The sequence below is a fragment of the Aquila chrysaetos genome, chromosome 17 (assembly GCF_900496995.4).
Source record: "Aquila chrysaetos chrysaetos chromosome 17, bAquChr1.4, whole genome shotgun sequence".
In the NCBI taxonomy this organism is placed as follows: Eukaryota; Metazoa; Chordata; class Aves; order Accipitriformes; family Accipitridae; genus Aquila; species Aquila chrysaetos.
The window spans coordinates 29023521-29044947 of NC_044020.1; the positions used below are offsets into that span (position 1 = coordinate 29023521).

General features: G+C 38.4%; 1 protein-coding gene across 2 annotated transcripts in view; it reads left to right on the forward strand.

The window, feature by feature from the left end:
- SCUBE1 (signal peptide, CUB domain and EGF like domain containing 1) overlaps positions 1-20413 on the forward strand; it is a 254966-nt gene extending 234553 nt beyond the window's left edge. For both annotated transcript variants that reach the window (XM_030041173.2, XM_030041174.2), the window contains 8 exons: positions 830-1033; positions 2474-2635; positions 5780-5947; positions 6844-7005; positions 8478-8675; positions 11160-11312; positions 12350-12429; positions 13594-20413. In XM_030041173.2, the coding sequence (XP_029897033.1) occupies positions 830-1033; positions 2474-2635; positions 5780-5947; positions 6844-7005; positions 8478-8675; positions 11160-11312; positions 12350-12429; positions 13594-13746 (1280 nt within the window). In that variant the 3' untranslated portion in view covers positions 13747-20413. The remainder of the gene's footprint in view (positions 1-829; positions 1034-2473; positions 2636-5779; positions 5948-6843; positions 7006-8477; positions 8676-11159; positions 11313-12349; positions 12430-13593) is intronic.
- Positions 20414-21427: the final 1014 nt, after the last annotated feature.

Below are 21427 nucleotides of genomic sequence, written 5' to 3' on the forward strand. Positions count from 1 at the left end.
GTTAAGTCATGTACTTCAATTTAGTCTGATTTCTTTAAACAGCAGAAGTGCTAATTGATGCACAGAGAACGTAAGGATTAGGTAGAAGTTCTGCAACGATGATGATAAAAATATCCTCCAAAATGTTAAGTTGCTGAAACTTCAGTCTGAGAATCAAACATTTTTATCACACATTTGGAAAATTCATGTTTGCATAACAAATTCAAGGAAGAAAAAGAATTGCTTCAAGTTATTCATGAGATGGAATATTATGCTATAAAACCCAGCCAAAGAAAACGTGGTCTGAATTCTATAAACATGTCAGTCCTCAAAGGCAGGTTTCTTAACCCTGAGGGATACCTCACTAGCAAAGTGATTCAAACAGTAATCGTGCCAGAAAGCACCTTTCTTTATGTCAGTCGGGTATTTTGGTCAGGGAAGTGGGAATAATTCCCAATCAGCTGAGTAAAGCATGGGCAGACAAAATTCAGAAACATTAGTGGTGGCAGACTGAACGCATAACTGGAAGTACAACACAATGGGATTGATACTTTCTGCAGCCCTCTCCCTGTCCACTCAGTATAACCAATTTCTTAATGCTAGATATACGATAGCAGCACTCGGTACGCACTTGCAGGCCATGAAACTCAGTTTGATGGACCTCATGTACTGTCTTGTCCCTTTAAAAGGCCTGATTTTGAATACAGTAAGCTGCTTCTACATTTTGTATGGAGAAGACAGTGAAGCAAACAGAGGTGTCATAGTGCGATGCAGGCTAAGCTTTTTGTTAAGCACCCTTTTTAAACATGAATCTCAATTGCTTCTAGTTTTGTTATCATTTCCCATCTAGACACCTGTAACATTGACTGTGTTCGGAAAAGGATGGAGCAGAAGCTGCAAACTGCAATCAAAACATTGAGGAAATCTATTAATAAACAGCAATTTTACATTCAGTTTTCTGGGACAGAATATGAAGTGGCTCAGAAGCCAGCTAAAGCTACTGAAGGGCATGAAGCTTGCAGTACAGGGCAAGTGCTGCAGGATGGAAAATGTGGTAAGTCCCAACAATTCTATTCAGCCATATCCCCCAAAACAAGCAATCCAAAATTAACTCGTCCATAGTGAGCCCCGCAGGAAATCTATGAGGTAACAGACGATTTAGATCAGTATTACTCAGCATATGTGCATGGACCATTGACAGTTCAGAAGACTTTGAAGGGAGTTCATTAAATGATTGCAGGAAAACAAAAGAAGCATATATATGCATACATTACCATGATGTCAGTTGGTATGTATCAAGGCCTGCCACAAGGCAATGTTGGCAAATAGTTCCCAGTTACTCCCAGCATCTTACAAAAACATAATTACAGTTCTGTAAAACAATAATATGGTGTTTGCCTAGATGCTCTGTATTGAGTTTTATATCACCTCTCTCACTCTCCTCACCACTAAATAATCCGTGACCCATGGATATATATATATTTAACACTCAAGAGGTCCAATTAAAAAAAAGAATCTATAGAAATCTATTTTAACGTTATGAATACCTGATTTCTTTAAGCCTTTTCTGAGGTTATCAAGCTCTAGTGCTTTACTGGGGGCAGGGTGCTAGCGCAAACCTATTAATGGCAGTTCTCAGCACTGCGAGCTTTCTAATAACTTAGAGTCATCTTTTCAAAATCAACATATCTATTTTTCCAGCTTCTTTTAGACACCAAGTGATTTACAAGCAAAACCAAATAGTTAAGTGCAGATCTGGTAGGTGCCTCTAATGAGCTGGTTCAGAGGCTGTTTTCATCATATAGGAACACGTTTTCATATAAGAACAGTGATTTAGAAACTGTATGGAAAGACTGTTGCTATTAGTGTCTAGAAACCCATACATTTTAACTACCTATATCCAGCAGAGAAAAATGTTTACTGCAGTTATGTGCCCTGTTGCAGCAAGAAAAGCATGTGTATTCATATCTGTACTGAAAACACTTTCCAGTTGGGGTGTTTGAGTGTCAAGAGACATAAAATATTACATGGGATACATTGCCCTCAGAGAAATCTCTAGAACTGATCTCAGGAGACAGAATTTTTGTAGTTGTCTGCCATAAAACCAACACGTAAATGCACCTAGTGTAAACTGAGAATTCACATCACTTCCCATACGTTATGCACCACTGTTTTAATTAAACTGCAATATACCATTTTAAGACTGCATCAGCTTTATTAACAACATATGTCCGATAAACACTTCAGTGCAGTACAATGCCATTTAACAGCTTAAACAATAGAAGAAGGACCTCGCCCTGATGTAAATTGACCTAGACCGCAGTGGAGCTGGGCCTGTTTACATTAGGTGAGGATCCTGGACTAACATACGCAAAACATATGCAACTATAATACTGGAGCCAAAGAGATCCATCTTTTCTAAATGTTTGATATGAAGGCAAATAATGTGATCAAAATGAAAGTCCTTATGTAGATTCCCCTTTTCTTTTCTCAGTTACCTGCAGCACGGGCACCTTTTATAGCGGAGAACATAATCAGTGCATTCCTTGCTCACCAGGAACATACCAAGACACAGAAGGTCAACTTACCTGTGAGCCTTGCCCAAGTAACGATGGACAGGGAGTAGCGGGCGCCCGGAATGTGTCAGAATGTGGAGGCAAGTTTAATTTGATTATAAAAGGATTAGGTGTTGCCACAGAGCCTGTGAGGCATGGAGGCTAAAAGAGGAGAGAGTCTTCCACACTTCTGTCTTGTAAAGGTAACAGAAGAAATCTCTGTGTGCTTACAAGCAATACGCAAAATGTTTTAGCTTGTTCCATCCACTGACATTGCCAACAAGAAGATGGGACCTGCTACAGCAATGTGAGTTGTGGTATGGAAATGAGCAAGCCAAGCAAAGCACTTTGCTTCAAGTCAGGTATGGAATCAGGACATACCTCGACTTGTAAGGACTCGTCAGGTATATTGTGAGCCAAAGGGATGGATTACTTTGGACTGGTATTGGTGAGTCTAATGAACTTGCTGATTTAATGTTTTGCCTGAGATGCAGTTTACCTGGTCTAATCAGCAGCAACCATAATTTTGAGATAGTTATGCTGCAGGGATCTGTAACCTGGACTCAGAGCTAATGACTGCTAGTTTCAACGCTGCTTGAATTCACTGTAGCTTTTGGCAAGTGATGTAGCATCTCTGACTCAACTTCATGATACATAAATTAGATGATAATGATGAGAATACCTGATTTCAAAAGAGAGCTGTTCTTCTACTGTAACTTGATCAAGATAAGGTTTTAAGACACAACTGTTAATTATTTTCTTTACCTTATTTCATTACAGGTGACCAAAATCTAATTTACAGCAGATACATTATTTGACTTTGAAAGAAATCTGTCCTATCTGTGACACAAGTTCTACCTTTAAAACTCATCCATGTAATTTACATTAATGCTTTCTTCAAGGATATCTGGAGTGAGCACACAATGAATGTCACTTGAGAAACTGCTGCTTTTTCCCCATCCACTGAATAAAAAATAACTCTAGTGTCTCCAGTCCAAACATACAGTAGATTTTGCTGATTTACTGTATGAAGGAACTATCACAAGAAAATTCTTGATATGCCTGTGCATCTTTGTTATGTTGGTTTGTATTTATCCAAAATCCAACAAGAATAGATTATCAAAATAAAAACTGAGTTTGTAGAGGTTGACTATAGAATACTGACCAAAGCAGCACAACAACTAGGGGAGAAAGATTGTGTTGTTTCAAGGCTTGCATTTGAATTATTGTTCTGCATAACAACAAAAAGAAACCCTTCTGATTATTTTTGCAGAGTGGATCTGTCTCAAAATGTTTGTTGTCAGATCACAACAGTCTGTTTTTCTGCTCAACTCTCCCCTTTTTTCTTTCTCTGAAAGTGGCAAGAGAGAATATGCTTTGGACTTCATAAACCTCCCTGTCAAAGATTTTATCAAAATCAGTATGTCTCCATAAAATCTGTCAGCATATGCGATGAAACAGTGTATTTTGATGAACACAGATTTTGTTAGAAATGTACTCACCAGCTGTAGTCAATAGTATTTTTGCATCATATCTTCTGGATCGGTAATGTCTGTGTAGTAACAAATAAGCTATGACTGAAATCCCCACCCCTACAGGTGAGGCACGTACAACAACTATGTAAGAGGTTTTAAGTGCCTCTTGCGTAGAACTCTATGTTGTAGCTGCAAGTGAATAACATGCTGTGATTACTTAATTTACATGTGATCCATGTAGGTACAAGGCCAAAACACAATTAGAAAACCTAGTCATTTGGGGCATTTCTCAGGGAAATCACCTCAGATCTATTTTGTTGGCAATTTCAATACAGAAGGCAAGAAGGGAGCAAGTTAGCTCATTCTTATATACAGGTAGGGACTGAGACATGAGTGCTGAAAGCATCAGATATTTAGCAGTATTAAAACCCAACTGTACCGCTTCTTTAAAAGGATGTGTGTAAGCCATGCTCCACATGTACTTAATTTTCATACTAAAATCCAGATCCAAATCTGCTCTTCATTAACTGCCTTCGTATTAAAGTACAGTGACCAGTTGGACCAGACCAGATGGATCAGTTTTGCTACAAAAACAATAGCAGAAGTGTCTTCAAATTAGTAATATAATATTTCTCAGAGGTCTGTGTCACAACAGCCAGCTTGTACAGTCATATTCCAGCCAGCTGGGATGGAAGCGCAACTAAATCCCAGAGATCCTGGTCCCACAGGTGTCCATAGTTTGACTTTTGTGGGGACAGAACTTGAACTTTGCTTTCGCTCTGGAGCTCTGGTTCATCCTAAGTGCCAAGTACCCAAGATACTGGAAACCCCCAGCATTTCTCAGTAAGTATCAGGGTTCTTAAGAGACCCCAACCCCACCCAGAGCCCTCAAAACTTTCAGGTTTTCAAGCCAGTTGTTTCTGCCTGCTGTTTAGTTCTCAGGGAAGCTAAATTACAAAGTATTGGGATTAGGCAACCTCAGGGAACACCTAACATCTCAAGGTGCTGGTCTCCCAGGCTGGGGTGGTGTGAAGATAGGCATTAATGCCATAATCTTGAAAAACTTGACATCCTGATTCTCAGGTAGGTTGTCAAGGAGTAAAGTACTCAAGCTAGCAAGAACCAAGCCAAACAAACACCTATCAGAAATTGCTTGCTGAGCAAGTTTGGAAACTACCTCGTATCTGTCAGTAGACTCATTCACAAAGTGCTTTGCTTTACACACATCACCGTTTTCTGGCAGAAGAGCTTCTGACAAGCACTAGTTTTCACAGCTACCTGGAAAGCTGCTGGTATCAGCTCTTCTCACAGACAGGGTGCTGGACTGGTCCCATCCAGTCTGGTAAATCCCATAATCTGCTGTTTCCGTATCTATAAAATGGGGATATAAAAAAACAATTACTTGCTTCATAGATCTGGTGCAAAGACTCATTTTTTCCTACAAAGTGCTTTGAAATTCTCAGATGAAAGACTTGGTGAAAGTACAAAGTATTCTAACAACATCTTAATAGAGCCCTTGCTAAAAGAAAAACCAAACAGAAACATAGGTAGCAAAGGGCTTATTAAGAAACTAGTTGAATTTACTGGTGGTGTTTTTAGGAAGCAGTTACAGGAACAATACAAAATCAGCAGGTAAGATTCGAATTTGATCTGCAGCTGTCTTGTTGTCACATCTTTAAGTTAAAGGAAGCATTGCTAACTACTAGTGGGTTTTATACTTTGTCCAGAAAAGTCAGCTCACTAATACAGATGATCATTTTCAATTTCTAGGGCAGTGTTCTCCTGGGCACTATTCTTCAGATGGTTTTAAACCTTGTAGAGTCTGTCCTCTTGGTACATACCAGCCTGAACCAGGAAGGACCCTCTGCTTTCCATGTGGCGGTGGGCTTGTGACCAAGTATGAAGGTGCTGTTTCCTTTCAAGACTGTGAAACCAAAGGTGAATTTAAAATCTCTCCACAATTCATATTCCCGCTGCTTGCCCTTTTGTTTGTAATCTTCAATGCCAAGGGGCTTTAAAGGCTCCAAAACAAACATAGTCACTGTATGTAGAAACACTGTGTGTGATTAAATTAAATGGTCAGGAAATCCGGAAACTAGGAATGATCTCCCAAAGCTGCAGAGACTTAACAGGCTTTATGGTTTTCTTTGGAATTTACCACAGGCAGGTGCAGAGTCAGCGCTGCAACTGGTAAGTGAATTGGCTCTGCTGCATGGCAAGAAATAAGACAAACTTCCATTAGACAATGCTTTAGCCTTCACATCCTGTATATTTTTATTTACCAAACTAGAAAAACTAAACACTACAAAAATTATATGAAGTTAAGGATTGATTATTAATGGGCTAGGCAGAAACTGTAAGCGTGCAACGCGTTGCGTGTTCCATAATGTCAACTTGCAGTGCAAATGCTGAAGAAGGAATCTGCCCAAATGCATTTTGGTTTAGTTACTGGAATGACATGCTGGCCCTGGCAAACAGACACTAATGGAAACCTCTCTCTTGCTATTGTGAAAGGCATTTTTATTGTTGAGGCAGATAGGTATCAGCCTCCATTTGTTACAAACTCATTGGAAACCACTGTATTAAATACAGTGAGAGACCTATGTAGCACGTGTTACAAATTTGTAAGGGTTTAGCTCTAGTCTTTGGAACATAATCCTAGTTAGAAGGTCCTTTATAATGGCAAATACAGGGAGACGATGTCTTTTTTGCCTCTTATGGTCTAATAAGTATACTGCAAAACAGGGGTCATGACATATGTCCAGGGTAGAGGAAAGTTCTCTCTGCACTGAAGATTGCTACTTTCTGAAAATAATACACCTCATACCTCACAGTTCATTGTTCTCCTGGACACTACTACAACTCTACAACACACAGATGTATCCGATGCCCTGTGGGAACATACCAGCCTGAGTTTGGTCAAAACTACTGCATCACCTGCCCTGGGAACACAAGTACTGATTTTGATGGCTCCACTAACGTTACACACTGCAAAAGTAAGTTTCATTTATATTAGTTGTGAGATGAAACCTATCTTTGGATCTGAACTGCAACTTGAAGGTTCCATCTGTCAGGCTGGACTTCAATTCTGTATTTCCTAATTAGCATATATCTACTGCCAGAGGGAATTGTAAAAATTGGGAAAACAATGAGAAAAAAAACTGGAAAAGTGCCACTTGATGCATATGATCATTTTAGCTTCAATGTAATTTGGCAGAGTGCCAGCTACAAGTTAAAACTACAGAGCTTTTGGTTTCCAGATCCTCTAAGTTGGCTTGCAGTGATGCATATTCCTCTGTGTCTCTGTAGAGCACAATATCTTCTATCAGAGTAACTGTCATTTTATAATAATTATAAAAAACCAGGAGATATGGTCATGCATACTGCAATTGCCAGGTAATCGCTCACGACAGTGAAATCTTCTCATAGGGTTTTTTGCAGTACTCAGCCTCCTATCTTCAATTAACATTATAAATATCCCTAAGGATTCCAGTGCAATTTTATTTGATCTTTTGTGAATGGCTGATTCTTTTAGGGAAGCAATTTTTTTCATCTCTACCATGCTCATTTAAGAGACCATCTCTATAATAATTAGGTAATGTCATCTAAACTAACTGTTCATTTGCAAGTCTATCATAAGTTTTTATTTTGATGATGTGCCACGTGTCTTTGAAGGCTATCATAATTTCTAATGTAATTTAAGTAAATTAGATATTTGTGAGGAATTTGAAGAAGTCTGATGATTTTCCTGTAAAATAAAACCATCCTTTTCACTTCTCTGTCTTAGATACTCCCTGTTTTCAAGCAATTTCTGACCTTTCAGAATCTTTGAGGCTTGGATTAAGCAAAATATTTAAACATATATCTAGTTTCATGTGGGTGAGTAGGCCTGGAGAGATCAAGCTTAAGTAACTTACTGAATCGGGCTTCTGTGGCAAATTCAATAGGAGTTTTGAAAACTCAGAAAGTAAAACTGATCTGTCAGTGGAGATTCCTTACTAACTGGTTTAATCTAAGATAAAGCAAGGCAGATCTGTAATCAAGATAAGGTTGGCTATTAGGATCATCACACTCATTCGGCTAAATCAGGTTAAAAAACAAGTGAAGTTAAACCAGAATACCTTCTGCACGTCAGCATGGTCTCAGTGGTAACCACCATGTGAGTACCTCCACAATGGGATCATGTTTACTTACCTGTGTTCATTTCTTAATGAAATGTTAAAGCAGCCTGAATGAAGTGTTGAATCAGTTTATACACCCAGCATTAAGGTTTTGCAAATCAGTTGGAGCAGCCCTGCAGATCAAGTATTCCTTTAAAGGCTTTCCGTGCTAAACAAAGAGGCAGCTGGAGAATGTATGCATTTCTAAAGCCACAAGGAGGAGTTTAGACTTGTTCTTGACAGATCTAGAAAAACACCTCAAATTAGCTAATCAGCTAACACAAATGCTAATTTCTGTTTCTCCACAGACCAGCACTGTGGAGGAGAACTTGGGGATTATACTGGCTACATTGAATCACCCAACTATCCTGGAGACTACCCAGCTAATGTTGAATGCATTTGGAATATAAATCCACCCCCAAAGAGAAGAATACTCATCGTAGTACCTGAGATATTTCTCCCGATTGAAGATGAATGTGGTGATGTTTTAGTAATGAGAAAAAGTGGTAAGTTGCCAGACATGGGTTATATAAATATTTATTGCAAACTGGCTGAGTGGAAAGTTCATATTGAAGGGATGACTGTCTTCATCTATCCGGTGTTTCTAAAAGGATTATTGAATGAACTGGCACTGCAAGTTAAAACAGAACACTGTACCAATAACAATTAACAGAGTGATATTAATTATTCAAGTGTCTTAGCTGAATCACAAATCAGTTAATGGGCTTCTGTCTGGCCCAGTTATCACGTGGGATAGATCACTGCCACTCTAGAAGTCAACAAAGCTATGCTAAGTTATATTGGGAGAGCTGTCTCCTGTCATCTGTACAAATTGTGCTCTCACTTACCATTTGCAAGTATATATATACTGCTAAGTCTGGGCAGTGACACAGGTTGGTACACCTGACACCCTCAAGAAATCCAAAGTTTTCCCAATTTTATGTGGAGTGGGGGGTGTGTTGTGTCTTTGATTATGAAGTTAATTCAACAACTTCTGAAGTTGACACACCAATAAGATGTACTCCTCCTTCAGTCCTATGCAGGCATCCAGCTTGTGGTGATCTGTTGTTAAATCTCCAAGAAGCACCAAACCTGAAAGGCAATTGTTCATATGGAGCTTTGTTTAAAACAGCATATTTTACTTGCTAAAACAGTGTATTTTATTTGCTGAAACAATTTTCACAACTTTTTATCCTTGAGGGCTTGTGTTGACATCTCTGTATATCAGAAGAAGAAACCTGCTCACTATAGATAGAAGGAATTGTGTCTGTCCAGATGAGTTTTTTGAAAGCAAAGCACTTACTGTAGCAAAACAAACTAGTCATCCTTCTAATCCCAAACTGTGGTTCCAACAGTGAGTAAAGCCAGGCACATCAGGGAAATGTTTGACCTCCACTTCAGTACCAATAACAGTACCAGAACAACAACACTGGAAAATGAGGGCAGTTTTTCAGAGTTCTGCTTTGTGATCACTGTATGTTTGGCATCCTAAGAGTAGATCTTGTGAATATTTATCATAGTTCATGTACAGTCAGCTGCTAACATTACTGTGGAAAAACTAATGGCAGTTCCAGAGTTACAGTTAGATCCACTATTTTGCACTTCCAGAATCCAAATCCCATTCAATTCAAAAGGTCTCTTTTTGCTAACATTGTTGAAAGTTGAATCAGCCGTAGCAAGTTCAGATTTTAGGTTACAGTTGTTATTTTCCCTAATCATCCTGTGGCTATGGAGTAGGTTTTTTGAACTAGGTAAGAAGCTATTTTTAACTTTTGTTTGAAATTCATTTCAACTTAGAGGAGCCTTATGATACATTCATAATGACTTGAAGACATCATGCACCCTCTATCTATTACTTACGTTAGGGGCAAATGGGGGTCTTTCTGGTTCCCAGCTATTAGCTCCGTTTCAGTATAGAAAAATGACATTTTCTTTTCAAAGCTGCAAGCAGGTGTTTTGTACTGGGAGGTGCTGGTCCATGATGATCCCAGTAAAAAAGGCACTGAGATTCTGTAAGGTATCATTTTAAATGCTATTTATTAGAGCTATCATTATAAGGAGACAATAGTATAGATAATCCTACATCCCTTTAGATGGTGGGAACCACAGGTATCAAATGGCCTCCGATCCACACACAGCATGCTGGGCACACCCTGTCCTATCTCTTCTATAAGAGATTTTGCCCTTTCATTCGAGCCGTTACAGGATTTTCTTACAAGGAAACAACTCTATCATTTCTGCTGTCAAACAGAAACAATGTTCTCATGAGCACTTCTTGCTGCACTTTTAGTTAAAGGCAAGGCCACACAGTAGCATAGTCACTGGTACCAAGTGGGAGCTGCCTGCAAGTTCCTCTCATTACCACCAGCGGGCTGAGGTTATCCTGCAGCCATGGGATTTGTGCGGCACAACACAGACCTGAAGGCCACGCTGGACAAGCAGCACAGCACAGGCCTGGCTGTACCCGGGTTAACTGGTGGATCACCAGCTCCTTGGTGTGCGATGGTCTTTTGGTCAGAATCACTACACCAGGCTATTACATTCTGAGAAGTGGTTTATTGCTCTCAGATGAACTCCCCAAACTGGGTGTGTAAGGAGCTGGTTACCACATCTGCTTGGGATGCAGCTGACTTGTTCTTACCTATCTGGGCCCAGCATATGGGAACCCTGGAATTCAATGCTAGAGTAGTACACAAAACAAGTAATATTGATAGTCATTTTATAAATGTTCAAAAAAAAATCTCTGAAACCTCCCTGTCTACTTAAGCTTCTTGCTGTGGGACAGAGGGGTTCCCATTACCTTTGTGGAAAAACTGCTCCTTATAGACAGGTAGCTGCAACATCCCTTCTATCACAAAAAAATTCTGCTCTCAGGAATACATGAGCTGAGAAGTGTCTTATCAATTTGATATTTCTGACCTCTAGATCAGGAAGGGTGCAAAAAGTTATTTATAAAGAACATTTATTTATTTATTTAACCTTCTTTCTAGCTTCTCCTACTTCAATTACTACATATGAAACATGTCAGACTTATGAGAGACCTATTGCATTTACCTCAAGATCGAGGAAGCTCTGGATTCAGTTCAAGTCAAATGAAGGAAACAGTGGCAAAGGATTTCAGGTCCCCTATGTGACTTACGATGGTGAGAATGGGATTGTTTTCCATCTTCGTGTTATATCTGAATTATAGAAAGTTGTCCTTTAGAATCTCTCTTATGCTGATGACAGAGAGAGAAGAATGAGGAAAAATTTGATGTAACTCATTTCAAGTCCAGTGAATTACTTCAAAACCAGTTACAAAGACTTTGAAATAATACCTAATTTTAATTTTATTACTTTTCCTAATACTTAAAGGATGGACAGAAAGTTACACAGAATTCTTTAAACTTAATCCTTATCCCACTGAATTCAGTGAGACTCCTTTTAATTGGCATTTATCATATGCATAATGAGAATACCATTAATTGCTGTGCATTTTAGGAAGCCTCTTCAATCAAGTCCTACTGGTAACCCACACAATTTTGAAAATTATAAGTTAATAAAATCACAAGTCCAACAAACTAAAACAGTGATGCAAAAAGAAATATCCTTTCATTAACCACTGTCATAAATCCACGTTTTAAAACAATCTAGCTTGTCATATAAATTATGCATTAAACTGTATATTTTGGACTTTGGGATGTAACTAAAACTAAGACTTTTCTAAGATACCTTTGGCAGCTGTTAGTCCATCTCTTTTCCAAACAGCAGTGCAATTTTGTGAGTGATGAGAAAATGTGTATCAAGCAGGTGATTCAAGAATCCAAATGAGAGCTGTTCTCAGGGCAGAAAACAAGGATCTGTTCCTGACTGTGCTGCTGACTTCACGTATAACCTTCGACAGTTATTTCATATCCCTGGCCTTGTTTCTTCATCTCTAAAATGCAGATAATAAAGCATTATTATCTGGACTGAGTAGTTTTCTGGGGATAAGTTAGTATTTATAAGGATGACTCAAAATTACTGTTCTAAAGCAGTACAGAATTTTAATGTGATTAGACTACAGCAGCTTGAGAGACACTGAGTAATTAACTGGATACTAAATTTCTCAGCTCTGTCTTGAAGAGGAGGTCTAGCTAATGTCTGGCTATTAATCCTCCCAAAGGATGTCACAGTCACTCAACTGATCTTTATTTTCCAGAGGATTACCAACAACTGATAGAAGACATTGTTCGAGATGGACGATTATACGCATCAGAAAATCATCAAGAAATTCTAAAGGTAAGAAAACTCTACTTTATCTGAGGCTAACCAAGAATTCCTTTTCCTAAATATTTTCCCAAGATAGTTCTCATTACCCTGATAAGGTCATAATATTTAAACCTCAAGTATGACCCCAAATTAAATTCTCTGTCTTCTGAGGCTTATGCTGGTATTTGGAGCAGCACAAAATCAGTAGCTCAGCTGGGCTGAACATGTGTGTACGTCCTTTGCTGAATCAGGAACTAGATGAAATGTATGCTATCATGATTGTTTGTTAGAAAAATTAGTCAGCCAAGAATGAAGAACCTTCTTTTGACCAACCACTGTTTGAAGAGCCTTCTTCAGCTTCAGTCTGGCATGTGTTTAAATGAGTCATTAAGTTAGAATTTCCTGTGCATTAAAAAATGTATTTACCTAAATCACTGTCCTGCCTCAACAAGACACAACCATAATGTAGCATTGTAAGCTGTCCATGAAGTGGTTTTCCAAAGGCACAAGCAACACACTGGAGAGAATTGTGAAGGAAGACTGCTGGGATGCCACCTATAACAACTAACTAATTAAAACTAAAAAATGGCTGTTCAGAAGGCAGAATTCAGCCCTGTAAATGTACAGCTTGGAAGGACAGGAATAGATTAACAGCCAGCTACCCTGGCCATCCCTGCCCAAGCCCTGCCAGTATTTGCTCATTAGAGCTTTGAGGTCACTCGCGTGTTAACTCCAGTGTATACAGTCAGGCACAGGCTCACTTGAGGCTCTGAATCAAGACTTTACCAAGGTACAGGAGAAGGTCCTTAAAGAGCTCAGTCTCACTGAGGACCAGCCTTCTCTCTTGTTCGTGGAGGAAAGGCCCTGGACAACAGCCTGAAACAGGCTGGAATGGCAGTCAGAGGCAGTTTGCAATTCTAATGCCTAACTTCTGCAGCCAGTTTGTGGTTCACCCAGCTGCTACCCTCTCAGTTCAGGACCTTCCAGGAATGCTAACTGCAAAAAAAGGTCTGGCACAGTAGAAAGATTCGTCGGAATAAAACCCCACAGCAACATGGAGTAGTTTCCTTATACTGCTTTACCCAGAATCAAGTTTTGCAAAAAAAACCTGGTTGTTGTTCATTAATTTTGAAACTTGTTCAGAAACTAAATCCAAATACTATTTTTATCTAATACATATGTTGTCTCCCATAGGACAAGAAACTTATTAAAGCTCTCTTTGATGTACTGGCACATCCACAAAACTATTTCAAGTACACAGCACAAGAGTCAAAAGAGATGTTTCCAAGATCATTTATAAAGCTACTGCGATCAAAAGTTTCCAGATTTCTACGACCTTACAAATAGTCTAGTGGTATTCAATTTTTGGTTACTTTGCATTCCTGTCAAATATTGTCTTTCCTCCATAGTAGAAACATTTGCTAATTTGAAGGCTCTTTTTTTGCAGTCTTTGTTTTCACTTGTATATTGAAGAATACCTGTAATGTTTTATAATCGTTAAAAGCCAATGTTCTGAATGGGGTTTTTACTACAAAAAAAAATTGTGCATCCCTGAGTGCATCTAGTTGAAGATCCAAATTTATGTCTGCACTAGTGTATCTTCACTTTCCATTTGAAATTACATTATGTAGAAAATAGTCTTTTTAGCTTTTTATTTTTCATCAACAATAGCTTTGGTCAAAGCAAAGAAGGAATCTATTCAAATCTGATTAAACTACCTGCAGATAATTTCTGTTGTAGAAAGAAGTATGTAGTATAAATAATATTTGGATTTTGAATTGCACTTGAAGTTTATATTTGAATCTTTAGAAGAAAACAAAACAACCTAAATTTTGTTATTTCTCATTTGTGGCTTAGTAGAACCTCTGCCCAAGTAGAAATCAAAAGGGAAAAAAAGAAGAAAGAAAAAAAAAAACCCAGATGTGTAATTTTGTTTTATGAATTACATGAGATTGAGTCCCATGCCCTTATGTCAGAATGTTTTTATCTGTCCTCTTCTAAACTTCTTCAGAGGTTTGCCACTCTCAATTACTTCACTGAAACAGATTTAGCTTTGGATTTCAGTACACCAGTTAGTCCCTTTGAAGGCATTTACAATAGGATAGGTGAGAAATGAACAACAGCAGTAGTCTTGTTTTTCTTTCCGTTAATAGAGCATCTAATTAAGTACAATATATAAATATATAAATATATACTTCTATTTGTGGGTACATTAGTAATGTTATCTTTAGTTACTGTAAATATTATTCATGCTTAAGTCTTTACTCCCCCACACCCCATTTACTCATATCTATTTGTAACTTTGCTTAGATGATTGAATGACTCCTCCAAGTGCTTGTCACTTCCCTTAACACCAAACTGAAGCCTTTTGGAGTTTTAAAATACTGGATAATTGTTTACTCTGGGACAATCTCTTTCAATGTACATTATTCCAGGAAAAATAACAGCTGTTAAGATGCAACTGCTGTCCAGTAAAGGGTCAGCTATTGCCTCTTCCTTGGGCACCCCTCAGATGCAGACCAACAGTTACCCCTGAGGACGACACACATGAGAGGAGCTCACCAAGGAGGAATTTTTGTTGGACCTGCCATCTCTAAAACGCTGGGAACATGCCTGTGTCACAGGGGCAGACTCTAAGGGGGGTGAGGGGGTGAACAGGACACAGTTTTGCAGATGAGTTGGAGGGCAGGCCCTGCAGTCTTGAGAGACCTGGCACTCCCTTTTATCACAAATTTGCAACCCCAGTGCCCATCAACCACAGGGACTGCATGGTCTGCAAGACAGCATTAGCCTCGTGGTCAGGCCTTCCTCACAGAGTGACAGGTACTCGTGGGTTAAGATGATGATAAATCCTGTGTTTCCTGGCACAGGTGCTGATTTCAATGAGAGAGTAGCTTTTTTTTAATTAGTATTTCAGCCTCTCTACTTTTAAGCCCTTCCTCTTGTATATCACTTTGCCTTTTGATCCTACAAGTTTATTACATGGAGAAATTAACTATCATTAACTATCAATTAACTTTCAGAAAAAGACTAACATACAGTTTTGCTTCACTGCATTTTTTTTGCATATCTACCCTGTAGTTTAACATACCCTTGGATGCTCTCAAAGACATACCTTAAGGGTGGTTATGGTTAACTTCTTACACTGTTTTTTGTCTTTGAGCAAGTACCGTTTAAATTTACAAAGCTGGTTTCTGTTGGCTACAAGTGGTTGAATATTCCATTTCTAAGAGTCACCTTAAGTATTCTGTTGAGTTTTTCTACTTAGCCATCTTGTAATTTTGCTTGCCTTCTTTCCTTTTCTGTTGAAGAGTATAATTTTTTTTTCTTTCTATGAACAGTTTCAACTTGGGGTCTAACAACTCATTTTTTTTCACTCATGGATCTTAGGTCTTTCACGAGCTTTCTCTTGAGGGTTAATATATAAATATATATATTAATTTCAAAATGTAACATCTCCATAAAAGTCCTTTTTTTAAAGGCTGTTAAACCTAACTTTTTGTGAGGATGTTGAAACTACTTTTATTAAATATTCATCATGGGTTACTAAAGGTGGACATTTGAAGGAGAACATCTCATCAGTCCTAGATTCAGTGCATGCCTGGAACAAAAAAAAAAGTTACATATATTTTTTTCATTAACAGGAGTTATTTGTAGAAAAAAATTAAATCTTAAAAAAGGAAAAATCTTTTTAGGTACTCAGTTATGCATAAGTGTACAGCTAAAAAAACTACTTCAGCCAAACAGTATCTCAAAGTCTGATAGGTTATTCAGAATTATTAGAATGGGTCAGTGGGTCAGGATTGCAGCCATTCTACTGAAAGATGTGAAGGAGAAGATATGGAGAAAAATTATTTCCTCATTTGCTGAACGATTTACAGCAATCTTTAGTATTTCACACTTCAGTAAGCCAACCTTAGAACCTGATGCTGTGCAGTGAGTTTAGTAAAATCCTTGCTAAAATTTTTGCTTAACGACCCACACATTTGGACATAATACCACAGTAGAACACTGGCGCCAAGCAGCACAAACTTCCTCTCTGGAACAGGGCTGAAAGTAATTGCCTTATGAGTCCAGAAACCACTGGCAGCACCATAACATTACATGGGGAATCCAGTGCCAGATAGCAGCTATGAGAAGGACGTGTTCCGGTTGTGGCCGCTGTTAGTGGGATGTTGGTAGAGCTGTGAGAGGTGAATACAGGAGGGACTAGCTGCATTTAGCTCTGGTAACACTCGCCCTGACTTACAACCACATTAGACAAAAACAGGGTTTTGTCTAGTTCATCCTGACAGACAATCTGAGAGTGTGTGTTAGCTCATATTCCCCAGAGCTATGTCAGGGCATGGACTCCACAGTCAGGACAAGGCGCTCAGGGACTTCTGTAGCAAATGCAGACTTTGTGTTGCTGAAAGCAGTGGAAGAAAGAGAATAACTTGTAGCTTTTGAAAGTATCTAGTGAAATGCTTCTGAATATATAGGGGTTTCATATGTGATATATTTAGAAAATGAGTCAGGTTTAAATGTTTGCAGGTCTGCATAGAAATGCCCTTGGATGTGCAAATTTCTAATGTGAAATAAGTACTGACAAGTGGTATATAGGACTGCCTGAACTGATTTCAGCTGATTTGTACAACAGCACAGAATTTTTACATCAGCTTTAAGTTAAAAATGCTTTGACTTTCATACTAGATTTATAGTTACAGAAACTGGTGGTCACCAAATAGAAGGTGAGCTCAGCTCTTCACTTGTTAATGTAGGTGTAGGATGTCTTCATTGTCAGAAGTCAGAGAACATATTGCTACTATACAATAACAGTACAACAACAAGGAATGTCTTCGTCTATGGAGAAGACCTAGACACATTTGGGAATCAAAAACCATACAAGGAGAAATATGGCTGCCTTTAAGAAAACCAGCTTCGTGAAATGAATTGATACATCACAGAATATAAAACTTTGGCTTTTAACCCTAAACATGAAATATTGCATTTAAACATATTCAATAAATACAGCCCTGTATCTGTTCTTATAGAATTACACATTGTATGCAGGATAGGTGCAACAACACATTTATGTGTTCTTACAGGAAGGCTGAAGGAGTGTCCACTTGTGATTGCCCAATTCCATGTCACAAACTGAGCTTTTTATTTGCAATTTGCAAATGGCTGTACGCTGAAAAGCTGCACCTGTAGCACTTACCATTTTAAGCCTCTCCTCCTCTTTAAATACTGCACTTATTTTTAGTGAGGTGGTGGTGAATCATCCCTGAACATTCTCATGTGCCACCAAATCACCACCTGCATACCTGCTGCAGTCCAGGAGACTGCAAGGATCAGAAGTTGCTAATCAAGCCCTAAGTCATGCTGTAAAAGTGCTTGTTAGTGATTGATGTGGGCAAGGTGCCTGTGTGTGTCATTTGAGCACAGGAAGCATCAGGATTCAGTGTTCAATAGATTGCCGCCTGCATCCGGCCTGCAATAGCAAGATGTATTCTGCCTGAAGATGTAGCTCACCAAAAGTGGATTTAAAGCTGCTGAAGTCTTCTCTCAGCCCATTTTCTTGCCCTGCCTTCCTTCCCCCATCATACATTAGATTTTTACCTGAAGACCAACTTTTCAAAAGAAATTGATTTCCTTATTGTGCCTCCCCCATAGAATAAAGTTAAATCACAGTGTGTTAAAACTACTAATGATTTAGACTGATCTTTCCTACGCATCAGCTTCATACTAGGGTAAGCTTACTTAAAACTAGCTTACCTAGTAAGTTAGTTTTAGTTTAGTTTAAGTTCAGTTTAGTTTTAGACTAGCTTAAATAAATACAGGCTTGGTCACAGAGTTTTCAGAGAGTCTGCATTCTGAGTTGTCAGCTGGTTTTGAAAGAGCACAGCTCACCTGTAGTCCCCTGTCTGTAAGCAGAATGCAAGGATGATGTCACATGAACAAGAAACATGCTTACATGCATTAAACATTCAAAGAGGAAAGTCAAACCCCACCCCATGCCCCTTTGTAAGTGTGCCCAACAGATTCAAATTTCTCAGGTCAGTCTTACCTATGAACAACCCAGTTTTAATCTTGCAGATAACAAGTTATGAATATCGGGAGCAAAATTAGTGGTATGATTCTTACACAGGAACTGCTGACAGGTCTTTGCCAGCAAAACCTAACTGCTCTGTGACAGTTCCCATGTCTGGACTCTAAATACCTTTGAGTGCTTTTAAAAAAAGCTGTAGTGAAATCTTCAACAGCTGAATCTAGTGGCAAATTTCTCAGCCACCTCAGGGGTCTGGATTTTTCCTTTTCTAATGATGGGAATGAGCAAAACACACAGTTACTTGTACCTGTGTCATGAGTTCAAGTAGTTGCATTTTTTTCATAGTTTAAAACCACTGATTGACAGGAATGGTAGTTCTGTAGACTCTCAGTACTTTGAGACTTTAATGAAATAGTTTTCTAGGATGAGAGACTGTTGTAAGCACTTGGGGTGGGGAGGGCAGGGAAGACTTTTGTCTCCCATAAGGATTTATGAAAGAAGGGAAATTTCTGTAAGGTAATATGAACTTATTCCTCAGTGTGAGACTTGGATTCAGAGAGAAGTCTCATGTTTTACCGTAACATTTTTCATCTGAATAGAAACAGACTGGGAAATAAACTCTTAATGTCAAAAAACTGTTATCTAAGTATCTGAATAGATACAACTCCAGTTTGTTATTTCATTTATTTATTCTGTTTCATCACTAAGCTTTTAATCTATAAAATTAATATGTAATATACAAGAGTAAAATGTACAGAAGTACCTTTAGATGTAATAATTTAAACCATCTGTATTCAGAAAGCAGAGATAACAAGTTTAAAGATATACAAACAATTGCAATTCAATTTTAGCTGAATTTCTCAATATCTAGAAAAAGAAGTGGCTTTGCTTAATTAAACTTTATTTTAATGATTGTGAAAATATCTTTTTTAGAGTTTGTTTTTGTTGCTTTTTTAATTAAAATTATTTTGTAAATATTGTTTTCTATGTTTTATACCTTAGGCCGTTAATTTGCATTGACAGCAGCAGATACTCAACACAATGATTAAAAAGGTACTTTAGGAGATTGGGGTGGATGTGGTCAGTAGTTAGATTCATCCTTCCAGATTACTGCTCCTGTTATTTCTGCAGTCTTACTGGCATCATAGGAAGAGTTTTCTGGGGCAATTTAACCTGCTAATTTTCATAGAATTGACTATCAAGTGTCATTCTGAAGTGCTTACCATTTTCATAACATACGAAGAATATGCATTTTAAAGTTAATACTAGTTCTTCTTCCGTTGTTAGGATAAGAAGCAACACAAAACTCAGAAATAAAAGGGAATTCAAAAGATTATGCCCAAATATAATATAAGGACAAGGAAAGGTATGGTATCTCGGTGCTCCTAGGTAGCAGTGGAAGTGATAAAACTTCACATTGGATTGGATCATAGAACCTTTTTTAGGCAAAACTGCCACTGAGGTCAGTGGTAGTTTCACCGGCATAAAGTTTACTATGATCATGTCCTTCATCTGTTAAGCAGGAATTTCTGGTAGACTAGATTTTGGGGGAAAATACCTGGAGTGTAATACTGGTTTGTGTACCAATTTGCTCCATGTAAATCACTGGGCAAGAGTGACATTTTGAACTAAACCCTTGTAGATGCTGCTGGGACTTCTAAGCTTTATTACCGATGTAAATTATGTACAAACAGCTATTTCCATATGAAATGTACCATGATAGTTTAGAGCAAAGATAGTGAATAACTGTACAAAATTTGATACTTAGAAAATAAACTACGGTGGTCTAAGCTTTACCAGTATTTTAACAATACTGTCAGATTTGTAGTAGAAAATGTTGTTGTAAATGTACCTTATAAGAAAATACATTTCCTTTTGCCTCTGTATATTAATAGCTTTGATTTCTTTGTCAAAGCTCAAAATGAAGCATGTAATAAAACTTTTGTTAAAATCACTTTCATAATAAACATAAAATTGAATGGATACCCCTGCCTGCCATTTATTTGTGTACGTGGAAAAGGCTCCATGCACCAGTGTAATGTAGACAGGAATCAGAAGAGAACTGCTCTTTTTTGATAGGATTTACATATTTTGGTCTAATTTTCATCTTTAGGCAACAGAGAGCTTTTTCTTTCTCCTCATACTGGAATTTGTAAGTGCTGGGACACTGAGTTAAGTTCCTTCCAAATAGACTTCAAGGAGAGTTTTTTTCAGAGCAAGAAGAAATCCTGGCTACAGCAAAGCACATCACCAATATCCCTCCAGGACCTTTAAGCATTTCTTAAAATAACTCTGATGTTACTATGTATATTTCATGCAGGTGCCCTTTCCCACACCCCTCTATTGAGAAGCAGCCTCAAAAAAAGAAAGAGGAAGCTCTCTTCCACTGCTGGCCTGATGGGCTATTTCTACCACAAGCTGCCAAGACGGGTGACTTCCAAACTCATCTGCTGCTTGTCCTACTGAGGACTAGGCTGAGAGGAAACTACACTTGCACCCAATAATGATTTAAAGAGAGATCAAAAGTGTCCTTTCGCCCCCTGGCCCTGCTGTAGAAAAAGCGTATTTGCCCAGGCCCTCCTTGCTGCTGAATTTTACGACGATAGTTATGCTTTTGCAGTCCCAGATTACAAAGCAAGTGTAGAATTTGAACAATCAGTGGCCCGAGTGAAACTCCTGATGCTAGTAATGATGAAAATGGATCATGACAGACTGACAGAAAATAGACTATATGTAGTGACATCAATAGCTCAGATCTGATTTAAATCATCTTTTGCAGTTTAAGAAGTGCAAGTTGCCACTAAGGGTACACAGCACGCTAGGTCAGACAAAAAGCACAGATGTTATTAATTCAATTGATAACACCTGGTAACAGGTTTGTCACTCAGCAGGGCTGTTAGGGGATGAGCACAGCCTGCAGAGCATTGTTAATGCTACAGCAGCCACCTACTGTAGAACAGGCAGGAGACCTCATATACCAGCACAGTGCATGGTATT